The sequence below is a fragment of the Silurus meridionalis genome, chromosome 8 (assembly GCF_014805685.1).
Source record: "Silurus meridionalis isolate SWU-2019-XX chromosome 8, ASM1480568v1, whole genome shotgun sequence".
In the NCBI taxonomy this organism is placed as follows: Eukaryota; Metazoa; Chordata; class Actinopteri; order Siluriformes; family Siluridae; genus Silurus; species Silurus meridionalis.
Window position 1 is genome coordinate 19,277,399 of NC_060891.1, and position 26,772 is coordinate 19,304,170.

The window sequence follows — 26,772 nt, forward strand, 5'->3', positions numbered from 1 at the left end:
CTGACGATTTGCTTCCACCTGCAAATTGTGCACTCGGCTCTAACGATCCGAAGCCCAACACTCGATTCCCAGTTGATTGCAAATGAAGAATCGACTCTTACGTTATCGGCTCCTGTCAGTACGTTTCCATAACCGAACACCACGTGACCTTGAATGGAGGATGTTTTCATCTCCATATGAATAAATCTCTGCTGTTTCCAAGGCTTTCTTTATACATTTTGCTCTGGAAGGTAGAAACCTAATTTTAAAAATGTATAAACGGGATGGTCGTCCGTAGCAGCATGATTAGCTGTAATGCAGGAGCTAGCATTAGCAAGCACGTATTCCAAATCGCAGACTGCTGTGACGTTAGCCTGCTATTAGCATGTTGTATTAGCCGGCGTTTAGACGAGTTTCACTGAAACATTTATCCCCCATCCAGACTGTGACCATGTCCACGGAGCAGCTGCTGTCAGTAGATTATGAAGTATATGGGAGGGTCCAGGGAGTGTTTTTTCGAAAATATACTCAGGTAAGGGTCATGATGTGGGATTTCTTGCTGTTCTCATTGATATAGACCATATATATCTCTGTCACAAAGATCCTTTCAGTACAGGTTTCTTTTATAAGTGTTGTATACGATGTATTTGCGTAGAGGCAGTTCAACAGGGATTTTATACAACTGTTAATAAAAACAAAACATTGTTGTATCCCATTTCCTGAGAGTCCTAGAGCTTGAATTTGCTCTGAACTTTCCACTGACAGAACACAACCTGTTCAAATAGACATTATTTACCGCCTAATAGCTGAGAGAACTCAGTAATCAGTAAAATAACGTAGATAATGGTGTAGAGTTTCACATATTATTCATGATTATATATACATACACACACACTGAACAAAATCTTAAGACCAGGCGAAACATTACAAGTATTTGCATTTCGTGCTGGAGGATCATAACCAGTTTGTAAGAACTGCTTCAAAATGTCATAAGAAGTAAAAGGCAAATTATTGAAAACTGCATTTAAACTCAAACAGGCAACAGCTTGGTGCAACTGTTTCCAGGAGGCTGGTGGAAACGTTGCTCCATGTGGTGGCTTCACGAAGGGCATCCACAGTCTGGTACTGACGTGTGTTTTTGTAAAGGTCCCTTGCCATTAATCCCCAAACATTCAAGTGGATTTAGATCAGGGGAACATGCAGGATGGTCCAGAAGTGCAGCGTTATTGTATATTATCCTGGTAGAAGTCGTTAATCAGGTGGGCGTTGTTAACTGGAGCATTGTTCTGTTGAAAGACCCAGTCATTAGCACACAGACTAGGCCCCTCCTGCAACATGTCCATATATCCAGCCGTCATTTGATGCCCCTTCACAACCTGAAGCTCCATTTTCCCATTGAAGGAAAAAGCACCCCAGATCATGATGGAGCCTCCTCCACTGTGCCATGTAGAAAACATCTTCAGTGGGATCTCCTTGTCATGCCAGTATCGTTGGAAGCCATCAGGACCATCCAGGTCCAATTTTTTCTCGTCTGAGAATAAAACTTTCTTCCATCTTTTAATGTCCCATGTTTGGTGCTCACTTGCAAATTCCAAACGGGCATGTTTGTGGTGTGGGAGGAGACATGGCTTTCGGAGAGGGTTTTTTTGTTTTTTAAACCCTTCTCTCGCAGATGTCGGATCCTCCTGCTAAGTGCAGGTGACATTTTTTTGGGTCTACCACTTGAGATTTTCTCCCATAACTCAGGATCTTTAAGAAATTGAAGATGTCTGTCTTACTGCGTCCAACCTCTGCAGCAATGGCGCATTGCGAGAGCCCTTGCTTGTGCAGCTCAACAATCCTGCCACATTCAAAAACAGAAAGCCTTTTTGCTTTTTGCCATCAGGAGATCATGACATTGTGACTGTCTGATGGGCAATAACATTAAAGCCACATTTTTTGTAAAGATTTTTAATTTTAAAGTCTGTGGTCTTAAACTTTTGATTATCTGATGAACAGCCTGTTTGAGTTTAAATGCAGTTTTCAATAAATTGCCTAATTTCTATTTTTTTTTTTTTTGTCTCTTTCTCTTGTTTCTTCTTTTGCTATTTTGAAGAAGTTCTTACAACCTGGTTATAATCCACAAGCGCAAAATGCGAATACTAGGAAGGTTCCCCCGGTCTTAAGATTTTGTTCAGGAGTGTATATAGAATACAGATGCATGTCTTTGTTCTACAGACCTCTGGGGGCTCTCTCTTTGAGAATCACAGGTATAAAGAAAGAATTCATATGAACATGATTTGTAATCTGTATGTTTTCAGTCTGAGGGGAAGAAGTTGGGTTTGGTCGGCTGGGTGAAGAACACTTCGGCTGGAACGGTAGAGGGTCAGCTCCAAGGCCCTGCAACTAAAGTCAGGCAGATGCAGGAGTGGCTCAAGACCACCGGCAGTCCACAGTCCCGGATCATTAAAGCTGATTTCAGTAATGAGAAGGAAATCGAGAACGTGGAGTTCAAGGATTTCAAAGTTGTCCACTAATCAGTGCAGTAAACTACTGGACTTGTAATATAAAGATATTTGAGATGAAGCTGGTTGCCTGTTACACTGAAAATACACTCCGATGAAGGCCTTGATTGTACTTAACATATGCAGTAATAAATCATACATCATCTCTATATGATGTTTCTGAATTACTGTTGTATAGTATGTGCATCATGCTAGCACTTTTGAACAAGCAGCAGAGCAGATCATTGGGATTGAAAACTGATCAAAGCTGATTCTTGCTTTCAAAGCTATTTTTGCTTATGAAACCACACAATGGTCCCAGTGATCGGTAAAGAGTGTCATATCTGCAGATTTTAAAGATTGGGGCAATCCATCATGAGCATGGTGAGACAGGAGTTTTCACTGAGGCTATATTATAACATTATTTTTCCTTTATATAGTCCCATCTGAAAGTATTGGAATGACAAGGCACATTTTTGTCTTTTGTTATACATAGAAATTTGAGATTAAGATCAACAATTAAACCTTAATTTCTTGATATTCACATCTTAAGGTGTTAATGTAATTGGGAGAGACTTTTTGGCCATGACATCACAGTCCGAAGGCCATTCGGTACTGTACAGTACAATGCAAACTAAAGTAGTCTCCATATGAGCAGATAGCATTGATCTAAAATGTAATAGTGAACAATAGGCAGTAGGCAAGTAGTATAGGTAAATTATAGAGAAGGAGAAACGTCATTATTCAATAATATTTGTAAGCACTTTTAACAATGGATAATAAGTAGGTTAGGAACATAAATGTATAAATTTGTCAATTATGAATGGGATACAGTGGTGTAAAAAAGAACTGTTGATTGAAAAGCATTTCAGCATCCTCATACGGTGGTGTGAAAGTGTTTCCAGATAAATTTTTTGCACACTTTAATGTTTCAGATCGTCAAACTAATTTAAATATTAGTAAATGATAACACAGTTGAACACAACATGCAGTTACTTTCTTTCTCATTTGTTTCTGAATTTCTTTGGATCTCGGCATGATGTCTAGCTTTTGAGGATCTTTTGGTCTACTTCATTTTGTCAGGCAGGTCCTATTTAAGAGATTTCTTGATTGTGAACAGGTGTGGCAGTAATCAGGCCTGGGTGTGGCTAGAGAAATAAACTCAGGTGTGATTAACCACAGTTTTAACAGGGGGCAAACACTTTTTCACACAGGGCCATGCATTTCCCCTTAATAATAAAAAAAAAAACCTTCATTTAAAAAGTGCATGTCGTGTTCACTTGTATTATCTTTCACTAATATTTAAATTAGTTTGATGATCTGAAACATTAAAGTGTGACAAACATGCAAAAAAAACCCCAAGAAATCAGTAGAGGGGCAAACACTTTTTCACACCATCGTATGATGATGGTGAAATGCTTTTCAAGCAACGGCTTTCATAGAGATAATCAAGAAATGAAATGAGCGGCTGTTTCTTTAAAATACATGCTGATTATGGTTTTGCGGTATGATGTTCCTGCACACAATGAAGTTGGTGATGTATCCAAGTTCTGAATCCAATGTGGTCCTTCTAAGGATTTTGTGTTTTTAAGTTAACTGCTTTAACAACGAAGCTGTTTTGCTGGTGGTAGGAAACGAGTAAATATAATGCATCAAATGCTTTTGAAGTATAAAATATAGAATGAAAATGCGTTTACAGTTTTGCCCACAAAGACCACAGTCATGTCACCTGTGTGAAGATTTTCCAGTAAGTGAACCACAGTTGGTTTCACTGCCAAATCCCAGCTCTAAAGTTTCTGGTTTGAGCCTGAGCTTGCATTACTCTGTGCAGAGGTACCCGGATTGGGATGCGAGTGTTTGTGTGCACTGTACTCTGGAGTGGACTGGAATGACATTTCTAAATATCTTCATTTTCCAAGACATTCAAAATACTGAGTTCCTGAGCTGTAGCTCTTCATATTTTCATCCAGCACTGAGTACCATGTGACCAATGAGAATATTTCCCAGTATGCATTAAGGAATATAGTGCCATAATCTAAAACTGGTGAACATATAATGAATACTAATTCAAATTCTTGATCACTAGAGTATTTCATAATGTAAGCTATTGTATTTTCAGTCTGCAGGTTTGATCAGTGTGCACCACTGTATGCTCTGGAAGTTCTCAGGACAGACCACAGTGATTATATATATATATATATATATATATATATATATATATATATATATATATATATATATATATATATATATATAAAAGAAAAAACACAAACATCTAATTCTGATAAATGGCAAAAGCTCACCATTTGGATCTCACTCTCTTTATCATACAAGCAAAACATAGTTTCATGTACTGTTGGCCCCAGATAATTATTCAGTAATTATTCTTAAAGTATATTATTCAGCAACCACCACAAATTCTCCAGTAACTACAGTAAAACTAACAGGAAATGTATGTGGTTTCAAAAAGGGAAGAATGTAAACCTGTAGCTGGCAAACTATGGCTCTGGATGTTTAAGCACTGAACTTTTTATAGGGTTTTCAACTTGCAATAAATTAAAATATATATATATAATATAATATAACCGCAATAAAAAAAAACAAATAAATAAATAAAATGTCACCCCTATAAGGGGAGGTCACAGCACCTTACAATAAACTGAAACTTTAAGGCGTAATAAAGTAACAAAACAGAAAAACAAATGCACAGAGGCTAGACATGGGTCTCCAAAAAAAACAATCAATTCAGTGCACAAGCTCACACAATACATTTTATTGCACTCATATTGGTATGCTGGTAGCAGATTCCTACCTCGCCATAATTCTTTGCTTCCATGATGTTTCATGTCTAAATTGACCAGCTGGTCTAGGACCCTCCCAGTACCTAGATTCCAGAATGAAAAGACTTATTGTGAGAGAGCCAAACATTCCAGGAAATGACTATTCCCCCTCCACCTCTCTCCTTCCCAATCCAAGCCTGGCTGCATGTCTTGTACACTATCATTTTTTTCTAGGCTCAAAAATCCAAGCCACCCATATGGAACCTTCCACCATGTATAATTTTAAGTCAATTTCGAAAAGCTCTTGCGATGCTTGGCTCACCGACTGTACTCTAACTACTGCTACTGGAGCACATGTGGGAGATAAAATGGGAGATTTGCTCCAAAAAACAAGCCTCAAACGTGTCATAGTTGTGATGGTGAATTTCACTTAGTTGCATCTTTCTTGTGCGTCAAGAAGCTTGGGTCCTGGAGGGCAAACAGCTGTGCATCGATATGTGTTTATTTCCTCCACTGGCACACCCAATTTGCCTCATGAATGCCATGGTAATTACCTGATGAGCTGAATCAGATGTGCTAAATAAGGTGGAACTCTAAACCCTGCATTTCTACGGTTCTCCACTTTGACACCCTTGCTTTTGAGAATAAAAGTCATGCTAAAGTCTTTACTGCAGTTTTGATCATCAGATCCTCAGAATTTATTCTGCACGCTATATATGTATAGCAAATGAGAGTTAAAACTACCTTCTGAAAACAATGCAAATGCTGTTTTTATTTATTCATTCATGTATTTTCAGCTTTATCCTGGTTAGAGTCATGGTGGTTATACACACTATCCTTGGAACACCAGATGCAAAGTGTGAATACACCCTGAATTAAATCCCAGTTCACTATGCACACACTAGGGGCAATTTTCGCTTAGCCAATTCAGCTACTGCTATGTTTTTAAAAGGAAGCAAACTGAAAAATCCCAGAGGCAACTCACATGGACATGAGGAGAACTTGTACAGAAACTCCTCACTTACACAATAATCTGAGCTCAATTCTGAACAACAAAACTGCCTGCATTCACGCACAAACTTATGCAACAACTTATACACTAAAGGCTACACAACTGAAGCATTTGGTGCTCAGTTCCAGAAAGTAACTAATGTTTACTCTCCTGGTGAATATCAGAATCAATCATCAGAACGCAGTGTGACAAGATGATGTTTGTGGTAAGGGTAAAAGACTACATAGAACTAATTCTCCAAAACAGCACATTGTTAGTACATATTTTTTTCATATATTTAATATATCGTGCATTCCAAAAGTACTGAAACAACACGTACATGTTTTTTTTTTTTGCTACACATTTATATTTGAGTTCAAGCAATAAATAAGAGGTGATAGATTAGATTTTCCTAATAATTACATTTCGAATTTGTTAACTAAGAACAGAGCACATGTTGTGTCAGACCACCAAATTTCATTATGAGCATGTGAATGAAAGGTGTTTTTTGTTACCCAGGTGTGGTCTTTTAGATTGACTGCTTAATCAATTAATATAAAAAATAGCTCAGAATCATGAACCATTACTCATGGTTTTAGCCTTCAGTTGCACTTTTAAAGACTGCATTTGTTGCTAAAATATATATAAGCTTACATCAAGACTACTGGAGAAAAACAAGACAATTTAGAGCTGTGATAAAGAGGGGAAGTCAGACAGAGGGATTGGCATAACCAATGCAACAATAAGGAATGTCATAAAAATGAAAGAGACCACATTTGGTTGTAGACCACCCTCGTTTTTAGGGGAGAAAAATGTTTGGAACTGACAGTCTTAATATAAGTAACCAAACTATTACTTTTTTTGTTTTGTTTGGGGGGTTTTCTTCTTATTCCATACCAGGAGGTGAAATGCATGTTGAACTGGGCTACGGTCTGGTAATTGATATAGTCAGTCTAAAACCTTCCACCTTCCACAGTGCTTTGCTGTGTTATCAGTGTATATGTTGGGCTTTGTTGGCATTGCTTTATGATTAAGTTTCTGAAAATTAGATTAGATGAATTTCTCTGTTAATTGGCAGATGGAATGTTTCTATGGAAGTTTATATTTTTTTGTTTGCTGTCATCAATATGAGTTTCATCACCAATAAAGATTACTGAGTCTGTACTGACATTACCTCAGCTGTGCTTAACTGATAAGATTATGTTCTGGATTTCACAACATTTTTTTTCTTTTGATTTCTTTATGTATATATTTTTTGTAAATCACAATCTGGCCTTCTGATTCTGCTACTCATGAGAAGTTTGCTGCTGATGAGTAGTATGTCTTGTCTTAGATGTGAATTGTTATATCTTGTTATCAACCCCTGTCTTCTGAAGTTATCTTATGCTGATGTCTCTGATTGTTGTTTTTACATCTCTCATAATGTTTGTCATGAGCTGCTGTATTTTTTATTTTTGCTAACCTGTTCAGTGACTGGTTATTAGCACACCGGTGGTTTCTTTCTTTTTCAGGTCATTCCAAAGTGTTGCATTGGCTATGCCCAATTTCTCTGTATCGGCTCTAATGAATTTTCCAGTTTTTTTTTCTTCAGCTTCAAAATGGGTTGCTTTTCTGTGAGTCATTTTTTAAACAGTCAGGTGTGCCAATATTTTTAATTACTTAAAGAAATATCCGGGCTCAAGCAAAATGTGCAAAATTATTTAACAGATGTAAATATCAGGATATGCTATAAATGCTAACATTTGTATCTATTGATGCACATTTATATTTTGATCTCAAAGCAAAGTGTAAACCAAAAACAAATGAATTGGCCCTGCCATTCTATTACTTTCACAGGGGATTGTATGTAATACATAACACATTCTTTTTTAATGAGTATAACCAATTTAACATGGTTCTGAAAAGAATAATTGTTAAAAATCCTCACATAACCATAAGTTGTTCATTCAGGTTCATTCATGTTTGTTTTGATTTTTGGTAGAAGGCTGTATGTACGAATGATTATGTAAAAAAAAGACTGTCTACTAATTGGGGTGCACATAATATGTCACATCTCCAGCTTTCTTTTCCAAATTAAAGAAATGGTTCCAGGTGACACATTTGGTTTAACATCAAGGTGAACAGCTGAGATCACAGTGGGTATGCTGTAGCTACTAATTTGACTTCTCAGTACCAGTGGTGTGGTAACATTTTCAAGTCAAGGGCACATGAATGGGTGGAAACCAGGCGTTATTAGACGTAGTGAAAAATAAATGATCACACAAAAACATTGCAATATTTGCTTTTTAGTTGCTGTGAAGTTCTTGATACTGAAATTATAAAATATGTAATACATGACTTTGATCAATTGATTCATGATTCACTAGATGTTATGTATTACGTTTTGCTGAATTGTAATAACTTTTGGGTATAAAACTATACCTTTCCATTATATCACTAAGGGTTAAGTGTTTAACTTTCACCTTGAAAAGTGCAATAAGTATACATTTAAAGTATTACTCCATTACTTCACTATACAAATGTGGCTCCTAATGCTACCATGGACCTACTGTTGTTTTGAATGTTTCTTTGAGAGGCTACAGCTCTTTAATAAAATGTACAGTTTTTTTTTTTTTCTGTGAGTGAAGTATTTAAAAAAATATATTATTTGACATCAGAACTGATGGCAGTGGGGTGACATGGTCTATTTAAAGTGGTTTAAATGCCACTTTGTGCCACCTCTGCATGAATATAGAAGACTGACTGTAGCTACAGATGTCAAGTCCTCAAAAATCATATTGTATTATATTATATTAGTGAAAAAACTATTTCTAATTGCGTATTACATCTTCTACTACATAATGTGCTTTGGAAAATAAAATAGCAATGTCATAGCTATCCCACGTTTGCCCCTCAGTAACATGCAGGAACATCCTTGTGTATAAACTTTTATTAGGGAATCAAAAATGGAATCCCAGTACGTCACTGTCCTTATATGGTCAACTTCCCGTTCGCCGCTATCGCGTCACTACAGGACGTGGGCGCAACAGAAACGATCGACAAGATGAGTCCGGGTTGCCAGATTGGATTCTTTCAGCACTTCTCCGTGCATTCGAATTAACTATAAAGAAAGCGACGATAAAGAAAAACTTCCACCTCCAATACACGTGCAAAAATGTTATTTCTAATTTTAATTTTTATTTCACGGTTATTCTACCTGCCAAATCTAAAAAATTTCTACTTTAAACTAAGAAGCCTGGCATCCCACTGGCTTATGAGGCTAGAGCTGAATTGCAATTAGATGCAGTGCAGCAAGGAAGCTTCCTAATACTGTTTGCACACATTTAAATATACGTAGTACTCAAGTTTATATGTATAAATGCTTTAAGAGATTACAGTATTATTGTTTACAAGGTACACATCCGAATTTCTCATTCAAGATTCATTTACAATGAAATGACCTAATAACTTGAGCAAATATGCTCGTATCAGCCACTAAGAAAACTAACTTAACTAATTAAATACATATTATACCATTTTTCATAGTTCATTCACATTGTATATTATGCGTTGGCTTTTAGAGCACTTGGGGCGCATCAGTATTTTATGAATGAACATGTTGCACATGTTCTCTTTCAGGAGGGTCCAATACAGTCCGGGAAATACACAGCAAAATGCAGAAAGAATTATAATATTTTAATAATATATTTTTGTTTTCAAATCATCTTAGGTATTAAATGTAGTATGAGTGTGTATAGGTTGGTCGATGCAGGTGCGTTGTTATATTGAGAAAAAAAAAGATGCTCCCCGCAGCCCAAAATGGTACATCCTCGGTTCATTCATAAAATTCTGAGGGAATATATAGGAGGGCGGGGCTTGTAGAGCAGGGTTATCAGTGACCAGGTTTATATATAAACCTGGAAAAGGGCGACTAGAATCAGGGAAGCGAGGCTTGACAGATCGGATCCCTGGATCCTATTTTTCCCTTTCTTTCTTCTGGAAACGTGCCTACGTGGAGAAATGATCCTTAGCAAAGCCGGTGTGGAGTCTGTGTCACGCTGCAGCTCTGCATCTCCTGCCGGGGAGCTGATGGAGACCACACAGGTAGGCAACATCCCTGAGCATTAAGCATCAACACAGTATAATCATGGTGTAGGCTGCTTCAATCCTGATAGGCAATGAGGGTAATGACAAGCCTGTCTGGTAGTTCTTCATGAAAAGGATCAGATCTTCAGGACAGCACATATATTTGGGGGATATTTTTTTTAATATCAAATTATGATTAATTCAAAATCATTTTTTTTACCCTGATCATCACCCAATTTGGGGATCAATGAACATCCTATTCGGCGTTGTTTAGGTTATAATAAGAATGCATCTTGTTGATATTATGTCAGAAATGGGTTTAAATGGTTTTTTTGTCGTGCTTCAGTGTTGAAGTGGCTCTGCAGCGGTTCTCTGTGTGGAGACTCCGCAGCAGCTCTGCGTCAGCGCTGACGTCAGCGACAATGGAAAAGTCAAATATTGATCAGACTATTTTTGGACACCGTGCAACTTAAAGAAAGACTTCTGCCTATAAGAAACGGCGTCATGCCTAGGTTCATTCATAGATCATGATCATTGATCTTCATGCAAAAGATTTCTAATATATAAGTCAATAAAGCAAAAAAAAAAGACAAATGTTGCACCTGTTTTGTGCACTACATTGATTGTATGATTATATGATTAATGAGTAGCTACATTATTACACTGAATGCAGGGCCCAGGGTCGGATCTTGAGGCGCCCGCGGCTCCGTTTGTCCCCACAGTAACTGCGATCTCCACCAGTCCAGATTTGCAGTGGATGGTGCAGCCGACCATCATCACGTCCGTCTCCCCGTCTGCGACCAAACCTGAAACCAGAGAGACAGCAGCCAAGAGGAGCGGGGCCAAAGCGAAAAACACCACCAGGAAAGGAAAAGGCGAGCAGGTAAGATACTCACGGTCAGATTGCTATGTCCAAGCCTGCTGTTTGTTCTTGAGTTAGACTCAATCAGGTTTTCATCAGAGCTGCGCCATGGCATGATGCCTAGCACGGGCACATCCACTTTAAATTCACTTCACAGTGTGTCTACAACAATAACATAGCAGTCTATTTATAGTCGCAGTGCGGAGAAAGATTAATGTCTTCCTGAAGGTGGATTGCCAATGGAAGATCTTGCAGCTGAAATGGGTTAGATCCATCATCTCTTACGATCTTGTCTTTTTCCCACCGAGCAGCTCACACCAGAAGAGGAGGAGAAGAAGAGAATAAGGAGAGAGAGAAATAAAATGGCTGCAGCAAAGTGCAGGAACAGACGGAGAGAGCTCACGGACACCTTGCAGGCTGTAAGCTGAAAGGTTAATGCATTGCACAGTTTTTTGAATGTTATCAGTTCTCCCTGTAATCAGTCATCCTTCTGGTTTTCATTTAATCCGTTATAGGAAACAGACAAACTGGAGGAGGACAAAGCAGCTTTGCAGGCAGAAATAGCGAATCTTCTAAAAGAAAAAGAGAGACTTGAATATGTTCTTGCTTCACACAAGCCTATATGTCAGCTGCCTGAAGAGCTGGAGAGCATTTTCCCAGAGTCTCCCCAACCTCTTCCTTCTTCAGAGATATCTGGCCAACTTCCAGAGGATGGTGGACAGGACACCTCTTCTCTACACGACTTGGAGACCCCTTTAGTTCCACCCACAGCTATCTCAGGCAACTCTAATATATTGCTGTGCTCCAGCGCAGAGGTCAGTTTGTGCGACCTTGAGCCGTCACTAAATTTCAAGGAGGAGTTGTTGGAAAATATTCTTGGCAGTGTGGATGAAGAAAGGATCTCTGTGGAAAAAGCACGCTCAGTCCCTGACATTGACCTCAACGGTTCCTTAGGCATCACAGACTGGGAAACACTGTACAAGTCTGTGGCCAATGATCTGGAGCCCTTAAGCACTCCTGTGGTGAGTGCCTCCACCCCGACATGCAGCAACTACCTGTCCATCTTTACTTTTGCCTGTCCAGAGCTGGAGTGTCTGACTGAGGAAATGGACGGCTGCAAAGGTGGGGTACCCAAATCCGACAATGTGGATCTTCTAAACTCCCCCACACTCCTGGCATTATAAACATACTTCAAAAAAAAAGGAGGGTTTCACAGTTTTAATTACTAGATATCACTGTGTTGGGATATCTAAGAAAAGTGGTATTGATGTAAAAGCTGGCAGCATCCACGAAATGTGCAATGCGACCCAGAATATCATAGTTTACCCACTTCCAGATACTCTTGATGTAGCTAAGAGCATGAAAAGAAGTTCTATAAAATCCTAATCCATGGACAGTTATGAACTATGTTCTGATTTGAAAAAGCATAAAGCATGTGCAGATTCAATATAAAATTATTTATGAATATTGAAACATACACACACATATGTGTGTGTGTGTGTGTGTGTGTGTGTGTGTGTGTGTGTGTGTGTGTACGTGTGTGTATATATATATATATATATGTGTATATGTATGTAAGAGTTTTATATCTGTTTGATCTTCTGTGAGGTCTTCTGTAAGCTATATTGTGCACTGTTCGCTGTGCCGTTTTGTGTTTTTGATGGCAATAGCTTCACAATGTTGTGCTTTAGTATATATTCTTGACAGTTCTTACATACCTCAGTGTCATCATGCAGTCTGTGTTATGACATCATTAATAATGTTTAGAGTTTTCCATGAAAACATCCAGTGGTATATCAATCAAAATGTATTTTATGATACTTTATTTTTCTACCTTCTAAATCTTTCGACTTGTGCATCAGAGGGAAAGAGTTAAATGAGCACTGATTTCTTATGAATTAATAATCACATTAAAGATTCATGCAATGTGGTATGAGTTGGCTCTATGCAGATTTCCTCTGAGTTCTCTCGTTTCCTCCTAACTCCACCTATGATTGATTGTAGGTGGATTAATGATGTAAGAGTGCTCTTTATACATATTCTTTCCTGGGATCAGCTCTGGATCCACCTTTTGAATGTGTAAAAGCACCCCTCATATCTAAATTTCTTATGATCAGCTCTGAATACACCTTTCAATTGTGTTAAATTACTCCTCATACACATTTTTATCCGGGCATCTTCTTTGGATCCAGCGTTTATTTGTGCAAATCTGCCACCCATTCCCATGTCTACTTGGAATCTGTGTAAAAGTGCCCATTTTTTCCTGGGATTGGTTCTGGATTCCCTCCACACTGGCCAAGAGTCTAATCAAGTCGGGAACAAAGGATGCGTAAAATATGTTTAATTACTTGCAATTAATGTGAAAGTGTGATCAGTGCTCTCCTATTAAACATAATGAGACTTTAATACCCTCTGCTGGCTGTGGTATAATGTCAAGTGGAGCATCTGACCAATTTATTACATACAAATAGGATAACCCTGTACAATGCAAACACATGGTCACATATAAAATACGACCTAGCCCAGACTGGAAGTCTTGCAATAAAGTGATTTTAAGATTGCAGGTTTGATTCGCAGACATTGTGGAAATGTTCTCTTCCATGTGGATTATTTTAGCTCAGCTCTTCTCGAGGTGAGTGGGTTGTTTGTTTTCTGGTATCTAAGGGGTGGAGTGAACAGGACTTCCCTCACTTCTCCCCTTCTCACTGCCCCCTGCTTCTTTTTGGTGCAGGACAGTTTTTTTTTTTCCTGCATCCCTGCTTACGTCTGGCTGCCGGAGAACACAGAGTTCCGCATTCCCGAGTCCTCCCAGCCAGGGATCGGTATATAAACGTGCTGATGCAACGCTTTCCCCTGTTCAAAATCTACTCGAGACCTCCAGCTGACCTGAAGAAGGCACACCAAGGGATCGCGGGATCGAAGTCAGGTAAGCCGCAAAGTTTAGGAACTTTAGCAGGAAGGAGCAAGAGGAGGAGGAGGAGGTGGTGGAAGAAGAAGGAGGAGGATTGGGCTTTTTTTTTTTCACGGCGCCACGCTCGCACGGAGCTTCAGCGACAAACCGGACACTTTACAAATTGATATTTCTTCATTTTGATTTTCCATCACTGGATATTTTGTGCAATGTAGCATAGACACACACACACACACACATATATATATATAGTGCAACAAAGTGTGCAAACTAGCACTCGCGTCTGTTCGGCTTTGCGGATTGTGTGGCGCTGTAGCGCGTTGATGCAAATCCCCCCCCTTTCAGAACATCTCTAGTAATTACACAACACCATGCCTTAGATATTTGTACAAAAATTTCCTGGGATTTTTCTATCCAATTTCAGGAGCTTTGCAACAACCAGAGTGAATACCCAAAAAAGGAAAAATGACAATGACAGTAAGACAGACTTATTTCAGGGGGTCCCCCGAATATGTTCATGCTGGTTACTTTACGTGTTATGTAAGACAAGCTACATGTTTTACTGACGACCACTTCCGCTTTGAAACTGACTCATAGGACAGGGCGTTACTCTGGAGTAAAATGAGACTATTTATTATTTTCACTACATAAACTACGTCGGTTTGCGTCTTAGTATCATTTGAACATCTCGCTGAGAATGACTGAGCCATAATTCATGTACAGACTTTATTCATGCTGCTGAAAAAGCAACCACTTATCCATGCTTGAGTCCACTGGCATGTCCATTTTGAACTTGCTAATGATCCAAAGTCTTTTTTGTCACAAGTTCAATGGAAGTGGATGTGTTTATGTAGATTCCATGTTTGATCTATTAGAACACCCTATTCCTTCTTTTATACGATCCATCAACTCTTCAGGAGAGGCTTTTCAGTAGATTTTGGGACTGACTGGGGGATTTTGGTTTATTCAGCACCCAAGAGAGTTATTGATGTTGGACACTGATGTTGGACGTGAAGTTGTGGGGTGTAGTCGGCGTTCCAGTTCATCCCACTGGTGTTTGTTGGGGTTTGCGGTTGAGGTCAGGGCTCTGTGCAGGACACTCGAGTGCAAAATATGTCTTAATGGAGCTCATTTTGTGCACAGGAAAGTAATGATGGAACAGCTTTGGGCTTTTTTTGTTCACGTGAAGGGAAAGTGTAATGCAACAGCGTTGAAAGGCATTCTGTACAGTTGTGTGCTTCCAATTTTGTGGTAACAGTATGGCAAAGAGCAGCATAGAGAAGTCATTGTTGGGTGTCCACATACTTTTGACAATACAGTGTGAGATTCTGGTCCTAACTTCATGGTCAGTTATTACGGTGGTGTTTACCGTGTTGATGACACAGAAGAACGTGTTTGATGTCATAATACTGAAAGTTCCTGCACAGAAGTAGTCCCTGTTTGACTAAATTCTCCAGAAGTTTCTGAATTACAGCAGAGACTTGGTGAGCTAGTGGATGTTTTGCATGATGATGGGTTTAATTAACATGAAAGTAGGCACTTTGGTGAGGATCTGAGTGAGCTGGAAAGCTGCATTACAGGTAAAGCTAAAGCAAGAGCTTCCAGAATGGGCTAGTGGGTTTTTGGTTTTCTGCTAACTAAGTGGTGTACATGGGAAACATAGTTAAAATCTGAGTTCCTTTAGAAACATATTAAGTGGCGGACCGCAAGTTTGTTTAGTCTCTGTCTCGCACTTTGAGCTTTGACATTTATTATTATTATTATTATTATTATTATTATTATTATTATTATTATTATTAATATTATTATTAATATTATTATTATTAATTTTATTTTTATTATTATTATTATTATAATTATTATTATTATTAGACTTAAAAACACACACAGCACTGTGGCTACTCACTCCGTACCTGAAATAAGATTTGTTTTGCGCATGCATGAAATCACTAAAGAATTCATAGCGCTAGCATTAGTGTTTGAAGGAATGAAGACATTTGTTATAGTATGCAGAAATAATCATATCCTTACAAAATATATAATATATATAATATAATATTAAATGTAAAACACACACACACACACACACACACACACACACACACACACACACTTACATACCCATCTGTATTACTCAAATGGGGTCTAACAAATGTACGCAAATTTAATTATATTTTTCAATTTATTGAATTTTATTTAAGCAATTAAATTTGTGCCAATTTAATTGGTTGCTTAAATTAAACAATATAAACAATACAACAATAATGCATTCATGCATTCATTGCATTCATTTGGCTTATTCTATTCTATTATTCTATTTTATTATTATAAAATATTAAAATATATTATTTAATATATTATTCATGAATTTTGTGTATCGTTACTACCCTAGGGTGGAGTGAACAGGACTTCTCTCCAGAGGTTGAAAATATACACATAGGCTAAAAACATTCACACTCAATGTTTCACAACTCCAAACATTTCATGTACCCATAAGTGATTTATGATCTGTACTTTGTTTTCATGAGAGAATGTTATTTTTACAACAGTTGTCAGTTTATAATGAGTTAAACAGTAACATATACGTCGTTAGAATTTGGTGTCATTGCTTTTTAATGATTGAACGTACAAACTTGGGTTTACCTTTTACATATGTCTCCCAATACTATGACATTCTGGCAGAACTGATATAACTAAGGTTTGTGGGCCTTTTGCTTGCACAAAAGTTATCTAGGAGATTCAGGTCAGCTCTTTGAATTGGCCACTTCAATACTTTTACTTTGTTATCTGTTAAACTGTTTAAGAGCAGTTTTGCTTAGGATGATTAGCCTGCTAAAAGACCTAATTGACCCGACTTTCTGGCTAAAGTTCTGAGGTGTTTTTACAGTGTTTCAAGATAATGCTTGTTCATGATCCCATTCCTTTTTCAACAAAACACCCCCACAACTTCAGTGTGGATTTTTATGCCAGGCTTGGAGCACAGTGGAGGTAGTGTCATAGCTTAGGCTTGCATGACTTCTTCTGGAACTGGCTCCTAATCTTTTTTGATGATGTAACTCATGATGGTAGCAGCCGAATGTATTCAGAAGTCTACAGAAACATTCTTTCCACCAATTTATAGAGTAATTCATCCATCCTAATCAAATCATGCAGTAAAACAATGACCCAAAACACACTGCCAACACAAGAAAAGGAAACTAAAAGGAAACAAAACCACAAAACAAACAACAACTTAAACGAAGCAGCATTTAAAGTTTGTAAAAGCATTAAGTGAAATGGAAAAGCTTGGTGATGTCAGTGGTTTGAATTCTTGATTCATTTATACTTGATTTTTTATTTTTATTTACACAAAATATGTATGGTATGACAACAAAGGTGCCATGAACATTTTTTGCAGATCTAGATTTAAATGTCAGGAAATTAAAACAACATCAACAAAGAAAATCTGTTTTGTTGTTCTAATACTTTTGGAGTGGACTCTATACAAGTATTTGCTTCAGATCACTCAACATACAGACATATTTGCTTTTTTCTTCTATAACACCGATCACGTAGTTATCCGTTTTGACAAGGTAACTGGACATTACTCGTCAATGATAGCTGGCTAGCTTGTTGCTATGAAGGCAATCATGTTTTTTCCCACCTTAGAGCTCCAATGCAAGGTAGAAAATAGTGTTTTTATTTGTCTGCAGTCAAACAGCATTATGGGTACCGTAGGAAACCGTTAACCAAATTGACAGTGGAGCAATGTGTTGATGAAAAACATTTAGTGTATGTATATATATATATATATATATATATATATATATATTTCTATGGTTTGGTATACATGCTGTGCCTCATGCTGACACTGAAGGTGGTTGATTAACAGAAGCTTCTTGAGGCTATAAAGGTCAATGCCATTATGTAGCATTATAGGCGTTGTTATGCAATGAGAAGAAGTGCCCTTTCATTGCTTCCAGATTTTCCTGACCTCGTTGCTGTGCATAACAAGAACTGAAACCCATTCTTGGTCTACTGACTGCTTTTTTTATACTTTATGTACTACGAATAATAATGTTTATTTTGTCTATTTCATATTTTCAGGTATAAATGCCACATTGACTGGAGGTAATTAGATCTTAAACAGTTGGATAAACAAACATGCAGACATGCGATTTTTGTATTTGCGCAGCTGCTGGAAATATGAACAATACAGTCATTTTTTTATTGCATAATACTTACATGTTGGAATATAAGATGGGATGTGACGATGTGTCAGAATGGAAGAGATTCTGCTGAATGGGTCTGTGTAGCTGGAAGAAAAATGTGCTGATTTGTTGTTTATTTTTATCCCTTAGATAGCAATAAAAGTTAAGCCACTTGACTGTATTATCCAATATAGTTTGTATGGGAACAGTATGCAGCAGTGATGTCTGATTTCAAGTTTTCTTTTTCAGAAAATTAGCAACTGGTTTATCCTTCTTCAGTTTAAGAGGGATTATAAACTCCTTTTCGAAATATAGAGTGAATATGAAATGTCTGTCTTTTTAATTAAAATGCAAATAAAAAACTAATACATTTTTTTATGTTTTTTAAATAATATCTGAGGTATCAGTTTCATTTGTACAGTCTTATTATGTGGAACTGTTTTACTGTTTTGGGTGAAAAAAATAATGCTAATAAAACATCCGGCAAGCATTCCTCTGATTATATCTAGTGTACAGAACATGACTTTCATTCTGATTAGCCTGCCACAAATATTGCTGGCTTTCTGACACACTTAGACATATCAATTGCTTGTGTTAAGGTTGGGGTTTACTTTGTCTCAGGCACCCAAACATTTTTCAGAGAAATGATAAATCTTATAGACTGAACAATTGTAAAAGAAGTAGTGATGTAAAAGATTATGTGTATGATGTCAGATGATATCACTTTTCCCTTTTTGTTTTTTTGACATTTTCTTCATTTAGGGACAATGTGCTCTGAGCTTTGCAAGAGCATTACAGCAAGCATAACTCTGTCTTCTTATTTGTAATTTTGTAAATCATGTAGTCCACTAGACATTAACAGGCTGTTTGTGTGGCACAAGCCTTTTAAACAAGTAGCCAGCTATAGTTGGATACATCCAGCAGTCATAGCTCATAATGCAAAAAAGCTATAGTCCTGCCACAAAATGTCAAATTAAAATTAATTCTATTATTATTATCTAATTCTAACATTCTATTTTTTTCCCTTATTGTCAGTAATAATAGTTTTCATGAATAGCATTTAACAAAAAATATACATAAATATGCTATCATATACTAGTGAATATTTTTTTACTGAACTATTAGACAGTTTGCTTGTAGAATGTTTATAGAAAGGCAGCCATTCTATTCAGAAACTAGTCATTGCCATTTGTTGAACTGCAGATAAGAAAAAAAATTTCCGTTTGTTTTCTCTATATCATTGCCAATGTTTCAGATGCTGGGAAATGAGTTCTCAGCTTCAGCAACAAATGCATTTACTGCCTGAAGGCTTTCCTGTGAATTTCAACAGTTTTCATCAACGGTTGATTTTTAAACAATGGATGTTGTTCTTACTGTATCTTGTAAGTGTGCAGACTCCATGTGAAAGCAGATGTACAGTATCTCACAAAAGTGAGTACACCCCTCACATATCAGCCTCCATTTTATTATATGTTCTCAATGGACAATACTATAGAAATTAAACTCGGATATATTTTAGAGTAGTCAATGTGTTTCTTGTTTAGCAGTACAGATTTATTGTCCTATAAAAATTTCAGTAGAATGCATCATATATACTAAACTGGTGGCGGACAGTTGGTTGAGTTAACACAGAATCGTCCTGTGGCGTAACCATAAAAACAATGCATTTAAAATCTCCCCTAAAAGCATTGTTGACTGAGAGATATTGGATATTAGCTAAAGGTTTCGGTGCTCCATTGGATCAGGAAACAAAAAAGCTTTAAATGTTGCCCCTTTGCAACATAACACTGTTTATTGTAATTGCCTTAGTATGCCACTGTTATTGACATATACATTCATGAGTACAGAACACCCAGGTATCCAATGCACAACCAATTTGCTGAACAAAATGCGGTGGATTTCTTACAATTATTAAGGATGTTGACAGTGTGTGCTGTTTCTGCACAGTTAATCCACTCTTTGGCAGTTGCTGAGTGCCACAACATTATTATTAACATATTATTATTTTTTTATTATTACATGATTTACCTCAGAACAAGGTAACAAGAATTGTAATCAATCAATGTTGCCTGTTGTTGTTTTGTTTTCTGCCTCTTGATAAACTACATAGCATTTAAAAGCAGAGATTATTTTGAATTAAACATAGGGCAGAATTGTAGGCTAAACAGGAAATAAAATTAGTCAAATACAGAATAATAAAAATGCAAAAATGTACAAAGAAAGTACAAATAGTAAAAAAAAATGATATAATTGAACTTTTTATCAAATTTATATATATATATATATATATATATATATATATATATATATATATATATATATATATATATATAAACATGATGAATTGACTAAGGTACCATAGGGGCTGCGGGGGTTCATCCAAAATTCGCAGCTTTTCTGAATTTTTTCGGGTCTTAGAACATAACCACCATGAGTTCCAGGGAACCACTGTAATTCAAAAACTAGGAGCATATCAACAGTGTCATTTCTTCATTCATCATTAGGACCAGACTGGTCAGGAATATGGTGGTTTTCAATACTAGTTGTTTTTTATTTTTGTGTAAGTAGAACCAACTAAATTTGTTGCTTTTATTGGTGACAGGTACAAAAATAATAGCATTTATGAAAAGAGCAGTCTGTGCACACTCTAGTTGACACCGGTTATATACTGTCAGAGCAGGAACTCATACACCACGATGACAGGACATGCTGTCAGAGCAAAAACTTACAGGCCATGCTGACACTGCTGGAATTTCTACATCTGGGTTTCTCCAGTGTTTTCCAATATCTCCAGAGGTATTGTTGTAACAGCCTTATGCCCAAGGCCACAATTAAATCCAAATACATTTACAGAGACTAAAATTGTAATAAACAGCAAGTTAATAAGGATCGAGTGTGAGTGCAGGAAGTGGACTAATATGTTGGTGGTGAAATCATTAAAAACAATAGATGCAAAGCATTAAATGGATCTGGATTGTAACTCACTCATACACGGTGAGCGGGTTATTAATGAAGCAGCCTTTATGTGCATCAACGTTGAAATGCTCAAATCTGCCATGGACCCACAGCAGCAGGATCTAATGCCTATATATAATGATAAAAAAGCATCTGCTGCATAGATCATCTGCTGTATGTGCAATTTGAGAGCAAATATCTTTTTCTTATCTGAGTACAATCATTTAATCATTGCTCTCAACAAAAACAGCAGCTTCTACAAGGAACGATTTCACACATCGATACAGTCAATGACCTATTGACAGCTTCCTTTATTTTTGTTTCACTTTCCTTAGAACATTGCTGTTAAATTCAGAATAAGTACGCCATAAAATACTTGTGACATTTCTAAACCATTTGTTGAATTGTACTTTATGCAGCATTGTTCTACCACAAGTAAGCTAAACTTGTTAGCTGCAGCAATCTGAGACTTTTTTGTCTGTCTAAAATCATGCTTTATTTATTACATTTGGCTTTCTATAGTAGTTACCCTGTATATAGGTCCATAAATGCACCTGTCCCTTGTACAAGTGCTATGATGCTTACATTAAACTTAATTAAAACTTTGCTTAATGTATTCCAGTGCTTTCAATAGTAGATTCGTATTTAAATAATGCTTGTGTCATAGTTAGTATAGTGCTCAGTATAGTGCTCAGAGAGCATTATAGTGCTATAGGACTTTCTGGTGAAAATCTAAACAAAAGGAACACTGTTGTATTCCATTTACTTTTCCAAATTAATCATGCTGTCATCGCTTGAATACATGCTTGTCATGGCTGGCCCACATAGAGTTTTATTTGGAAACATACACCAAGTTTCAAGGATGGAGATTTGACTGGATTTCATTCAGGAAACAGCTCTCCGTAATGGTATTTGCCATGATGGAGCTTGTATAGATGCATTATACTCATCTTAAGCTGCAATTTCTTCCGAAAGTCAAAAGCAAGGCCAAACCATTTGTTGTTTTTTTACACTGAAGACATTTGGTTTTGAGATAATAAAATATTGAGGAGAATTTAATTGCCTGATATTTACATTTGCACAAGTTAACGTTGAACATGTGATTTTTGGCATAAGACCACCTACATTTTTGGTGTGCAGAAGTATTGGAACACATCCTTCACATATCCAAACAACATATTTTGTGATGGGAAGTTTCTCTTTTTATTCTCCTCTAGTGTCTATTTTTCCCCACCCTGAATGCATGCTTCCACTTTTCCCCCACACTGAATGCATACTTCCACTTTTCACACCCTGTTAAGTTCTTTAGTGTATTTGGTAGTGTAATTTGGGTCATTGTCTAGCTGCATGATGAAGTTTCTACCCATTAGATTAGAGACATTTTCCCTGTAAATTGGCAGACAATGTGTCTTCAGATTTATGAATTCATTCTGCTGCTACTATCATGCATTATCTCCGTCAATGACCATTAGTTGCACTGTTTAAGAAGCAGCCATGCGAGGCCAAGCCATGACCTCCACTGTGTTTAAGTGCATGAGCTTATAAATCTATATGTCTCTTGTGGCTTATTTGCAAATTCAAATATGACCCTCTGATTCTCACAGCTGATAGGTGGTTTGCATCTCGTGGTATGGCCCCTACAGTTTTGCTCTCTAAGTATTCTAATGGTGGATTGTGCTGCATTCATCTTTGCTTTGTGGAAGTTGATGGTGATGTCGCAGAATGTTGGTCTTGTGTTTTTTCCTTCACATCTCTCACAATGGCAGCTGTCTAGTTCTAAAGATTAGGATATTAATGCTAAAATTCTGAGCTGTCTCATATTATTATTTTTTGTCTAAAACCCAAATGTGCAGTGCATATTTAATAGGCTCCAGTAGTTTTCTAACTGCAATGTGTGCCCTCTGTTGTGTGTTGGATTTATTACTTATTTGTACCTACAGTTTTTACTACACAATTGTATGCAAAAAATATACATGGACAAATAATTACCAGAGAAGTTTACAGTTTGTCTATGCAGTAACAGAAGTTAGTCTTAATTATGCAACATGACCATGGGGTTAGATCTATACCGTGTATATATATATATATATATATATATATATATATATATATATATATATATATATATATACATTTATAAATTAGACTTGGTTTGGTAAAGTAGACTAAGCCTTATTGCTAACACCCTTCAAAACCAAAATCGCTTTTCTTGTATCCTGCTTTTTAATATTATCATTGTAAAATCATGTCTATATTTCTACATGTTTGTAAGGTGTTAAAATTGACATTAATCTAACTAACTTAAACGTACTACTTATAAGCAGTTTTGGTCAGACGACTGTCATTATGAGAAATAGTAATAAGAAGTTGTTCCTTCTTTTGCATTATCAGGTGCAAAAACCGTTATGTAGCCAGCACCCACTGCAGATACAAAACAAGCACTTGAATTCCATTGTCGAGTTGATTTCCAGCCTTGAGTCTTGTTAAAAGTGGGTGTTTTTTTGAAAAGGATTTTTGGAGCAGGCCAGTGGTGGAGGCTGATGACATTGTGCTGTTCCTCTGTGGCCACATTCCAGTGTTCTGACACAGAGAGCGGTGAGCAGGCCGGCGTGGGGGGAAAGCGGGCAGCAGGCGGGTTTTGGCTGGCTCGCTCTCTTCTTCTCTCTACGGGATAAAGGGGAATGTGTCTGGGACTACTTTTGTGTGTGCCTTTCAGCTTGGCCTCTGGAGTGAGTCTTGCCAAAGTGACTGTAAATGGGAGTATGCTATGGAAGGGTGGAGAGGTGGCTTGTGAGACATATATTGTTTGTATGGCATGGAGTGGCAGGAAAAAAAATGGCGCAGAGCAAAGGTAATGGCAAACGAATAATAAAAGTGTTTGTCTGCTTTTGCTCCATGTGGATATCAAAAGGCACTGACTTGGTGATGGACTGGTTGTGTGTAATGTGTTTATTTGTGAAATCTCTTTTGTACATGCATGCACTAGGGTTTAGACACACCACTTTATTTTTTATCAAGGATATATTATGTTTCGTTCCAGTTGTTCTAATTATTAGAAAATGTTAGAGTAACCATACGTTATAAATTAAAGTTGCATCACTCATGTAATCTTTTTTTGGATTATTCAACAACCAAAGTTTTACAGAATGGCCACACTCTGTTTTGCATCAGTCTGTTTTGTCTCCATAGAGATTAAGTACTTAAATGAAAATGAACTCCAGTTCCTCTCTTGGTGTGTGTTCTAGCTGTGGTGAAGGGCGTGCATGCCATGATGCCCGGACAGATCCCTGACCCTTCAGTGACGGCAGGCTCTTTACCCAGCCTTGGCCCGCTGGCTGGGATCTCTGCCACGACGCTCACTGACCAGCTGAAATACGCCGACCTGTGTAGCCTGGGAGCCATGCTGTCTCCGCTGCACTTCTTGGGCAAGCTGAGCAAGCACCATCTTCCTATTAAAGCTGAGGTGAGGTATTAAATTAGGTTGTTTACCAAGTGGACTTAGTGTTAACACAGCAAATTTAGCCTGAAACCACATGTATACATCTGATTTTTGGAGCCAGTTACTACTAAATTGGGTTCCAATTGTAAGTGTACTAGGGCAGCTTTATTCACAATTTGAAATGTTAGTTTCCATAAATGTGTTTCGAATGTAGAATATGAGTTGAAAGTTAGCAATATTAGCTTGACAGAATATTAAAACAGTTATTTTTCTCTTGAATATCAATGCAAAAAGTTTATGAATTACATTACATTTACAGGAACAATGAGTCCATCTAGTGGGTGGTCAGAAATTACATGACTGAAATCTGGTAAAGAAGACATAATGCTACTCTTTGCCATCTGAATAAAATCCTAGTCAGACACATGGAAAGACCTGTTCAACAATCTCTGCTATCTTTGCATTATAGGAGGAGATTTATCCAAAAGCAGAGACCGAGTTAAGAACATTCACTTGTGACTCTGTAAATACCCATTTGACTTAATAAAGTAATATATAATATTTTGGTCCCTCATTTAGAAAGATGAGGAGGAGGAGAGGAGGAAGAGGAGACGAGAAAAAAACAAAGTGGCGGCAGCACGATGTCGAAACAAAAAGAAAGAACGAACAGAGTATCTACAAAGGGTGAGGTTTATTTTTCAGCCTAAATTATTACAATACAAGCAGACAGAAAGCTGCATGCAAAACCAACACCGACTGTAATCACACAGTATTCAACAATAATTATTCTGAAACTGTGCCCTCAGGAGTCCGAGAGGCTGGAGATGATGAACTCCGAGCTCAAAGCGCAAATCGAGGAGCTGAAGCACGAGCGCCAGCAGCTTATCCTCATGCTCAACCGTCACCGGCCGACGTGCATCGTTAGGACAGACAGCGTGAAAACCCCTGAGAGCGAGGCCAACCCCCTCCTGGAGCAGCTGGAGGCCAAATGAGGAAAAGTACAGAGACTCGAGAGTGGTGCTTTTCCACAGTTACTGTTTACAGGTTAGCTTCCGTACAGCTAGCTAGAAGCACTTAGCTCTAAACTCTTGGACATTTTAAGGTTGAACGAGTGAAGCACTCCGACCCGTACGCTTGGAGTTTTTGAGCCTTTGTGGAACTCCTGTCTCACCCACGCATACATGTGCCAATCAGATTGGGAGACGTGCTGACAGTTTGTAGATTTTTTCTGTTTGTGGTCATTATGTGCGTAATGGCTTTATCTTAATCCAACCAGGTTAACATGACAGTTTGATAGCAAAAACAAAGTGCATTTCCTCAAGGTATCACGTAAAGATGTGTGTTTTGGCAATGCAACTGGATGATTTGTTCTAAAGTCCATGACAAAGTCATGATTTGCCCTTATGAATTTGCTTTTCTTTCTTTCTTTCTTTCTTTCTTTCTTTCTTTCTTTCTTTCTTTCTTTCTTTCTTTCTTTCTTTCTTCTCATTTAAGACGCAGGCGTCATGTATGCACATATACAGTATATGGACTGTTTACATCTTGTTCCTATAGTTACCGACATTTTATATATATATTTTTTTCTGATTTTTATACTTCATGTACATTACATTATATGGACTGTTATCACTAGATGTGATACATTTTATATTACTGCGATATAACAGATAGTTATATAACCCCTTTTTTTCTGTGACTTACTCATTATGTTTAATGGCTGTGAAGAAATGCAAACAATATACACTATGTATTTGGGAAGTATATTCTACAGTCCTTAATGATTAAATCAGCTCCTCTTCAACTGTTTGATACTTTCTGTGCAGTTTAACCCGATTGACCATGGGTTTTCTTCTTTAAATGTATATACAATCATATTCTGAGATTGTTATTGAGAAAGCAAAAAGCTATACCAGGTGATCGCCACTCGTAATCTGAGGAGAGTTCAGCTTTGAGCTGAAAGCATCAACTGAGGAATAGTACGAATTTTTCGGTACTATAAATGTAATGTAATAAAAAATTTTAATGGATCATTATTATACAGAGGTGCACTGAATGTCCACAGGGGAGTAAGTTATAAATAGGTGTAGACTGCACAATTAAATATGTGGCAAAATAAA

The 26,772-nt window shown here is 37.3% G+C and overlaps 3 protein-coding genes and 1 long non-coding RNA gene across 4 annotated transcripts; 3 read left to right on the forward strand and 1 right to left on the reverse strand.

Moving 5' to 3' along the window:
* The first annotated feature begins 70 nt into the window (after positions 1–70).
* On the forward strand, positions 71–2,632 carry acyp1 (acylphosphatase 1, erythrocyte (common) type). Its single transcript, XM_046855900.1, has 3 exons — positions 71–230; positions 422–511; positions 2,280–2,632. The coding sequence occupies exons 1-3, from the start codon at positions 177–179 to the stop codon at positions 2,493–2,495; spliced, it is 360 nt and encodes a 119-aa protein (XP_046711856.1). The 5' UTR covers positions 71–176; the 3' UTR covers positions 2,496–2,632.
* Positions 2,633–8,204: 5,572 nt separating this feature from the next.
* LOC124390623 lies at positions 8,205–11,478 on the reverse strand. The gene is made up of 3 exons (XR_006926789.1): positions 11,195–11,478; positions 10,961–11,104; positions 8,205–10,705 (listed from the first exon to the last, which is right to left on the reverse strand). It is a non-coding gene; the product is annotated as an uncharacterized LOC124390623 (long non-coding RNA).
* On the forward strand, positions 10,186–13,520 carry fosaa (v-fos FBJ murine osteosarcoma viral oncogene homolog Aa). Its single transcript, XM_046856674.1, has 4 exons — positions 10,186–10,316; positions 10,972–11,181; positions 11,472–11,579; positions 11,676–13,520. The coding sequence occupies exons 1-4, from the start codon at positions 10,233–10,235 to the stop codon at positions 12,342–12,344; spliced, it is 1,071 nt and encodes a 356-aa protein (XP_046712630.1). The 5' UTR covers positions 10,186–10,232; the 3' UTR covers positions 12,345–13,520.
* Positions 13,521–13,666: 146 nt separating this feature from the next.
* Positions 13,667–26,456, forward strand: jdp2a (Jun dimerization protein 2a). Its single transcript, XM_046856498.1, has 5 exons — positions 13,667–13,792; positions 13,892–14,086; positions 24,462–24,679; positions 25,235–25,339; positions 25,462–26,456. The coding sequence occupies exons 2-5, from the start codon at positions 13,999–14,001 to the stop codon at positions 25,645–25,647; spliced, it is 597 nt and encodes a 198-aa protein (XP_046712454.1). The 5' UTR covers positions 13,667–13,792; positions 13,892–13,998; the 3' UTR covers positions 25,648–26,456.
* The last annotated feature ends 316 nt before the right edge of the window (positions 26,457–26,772 follow it).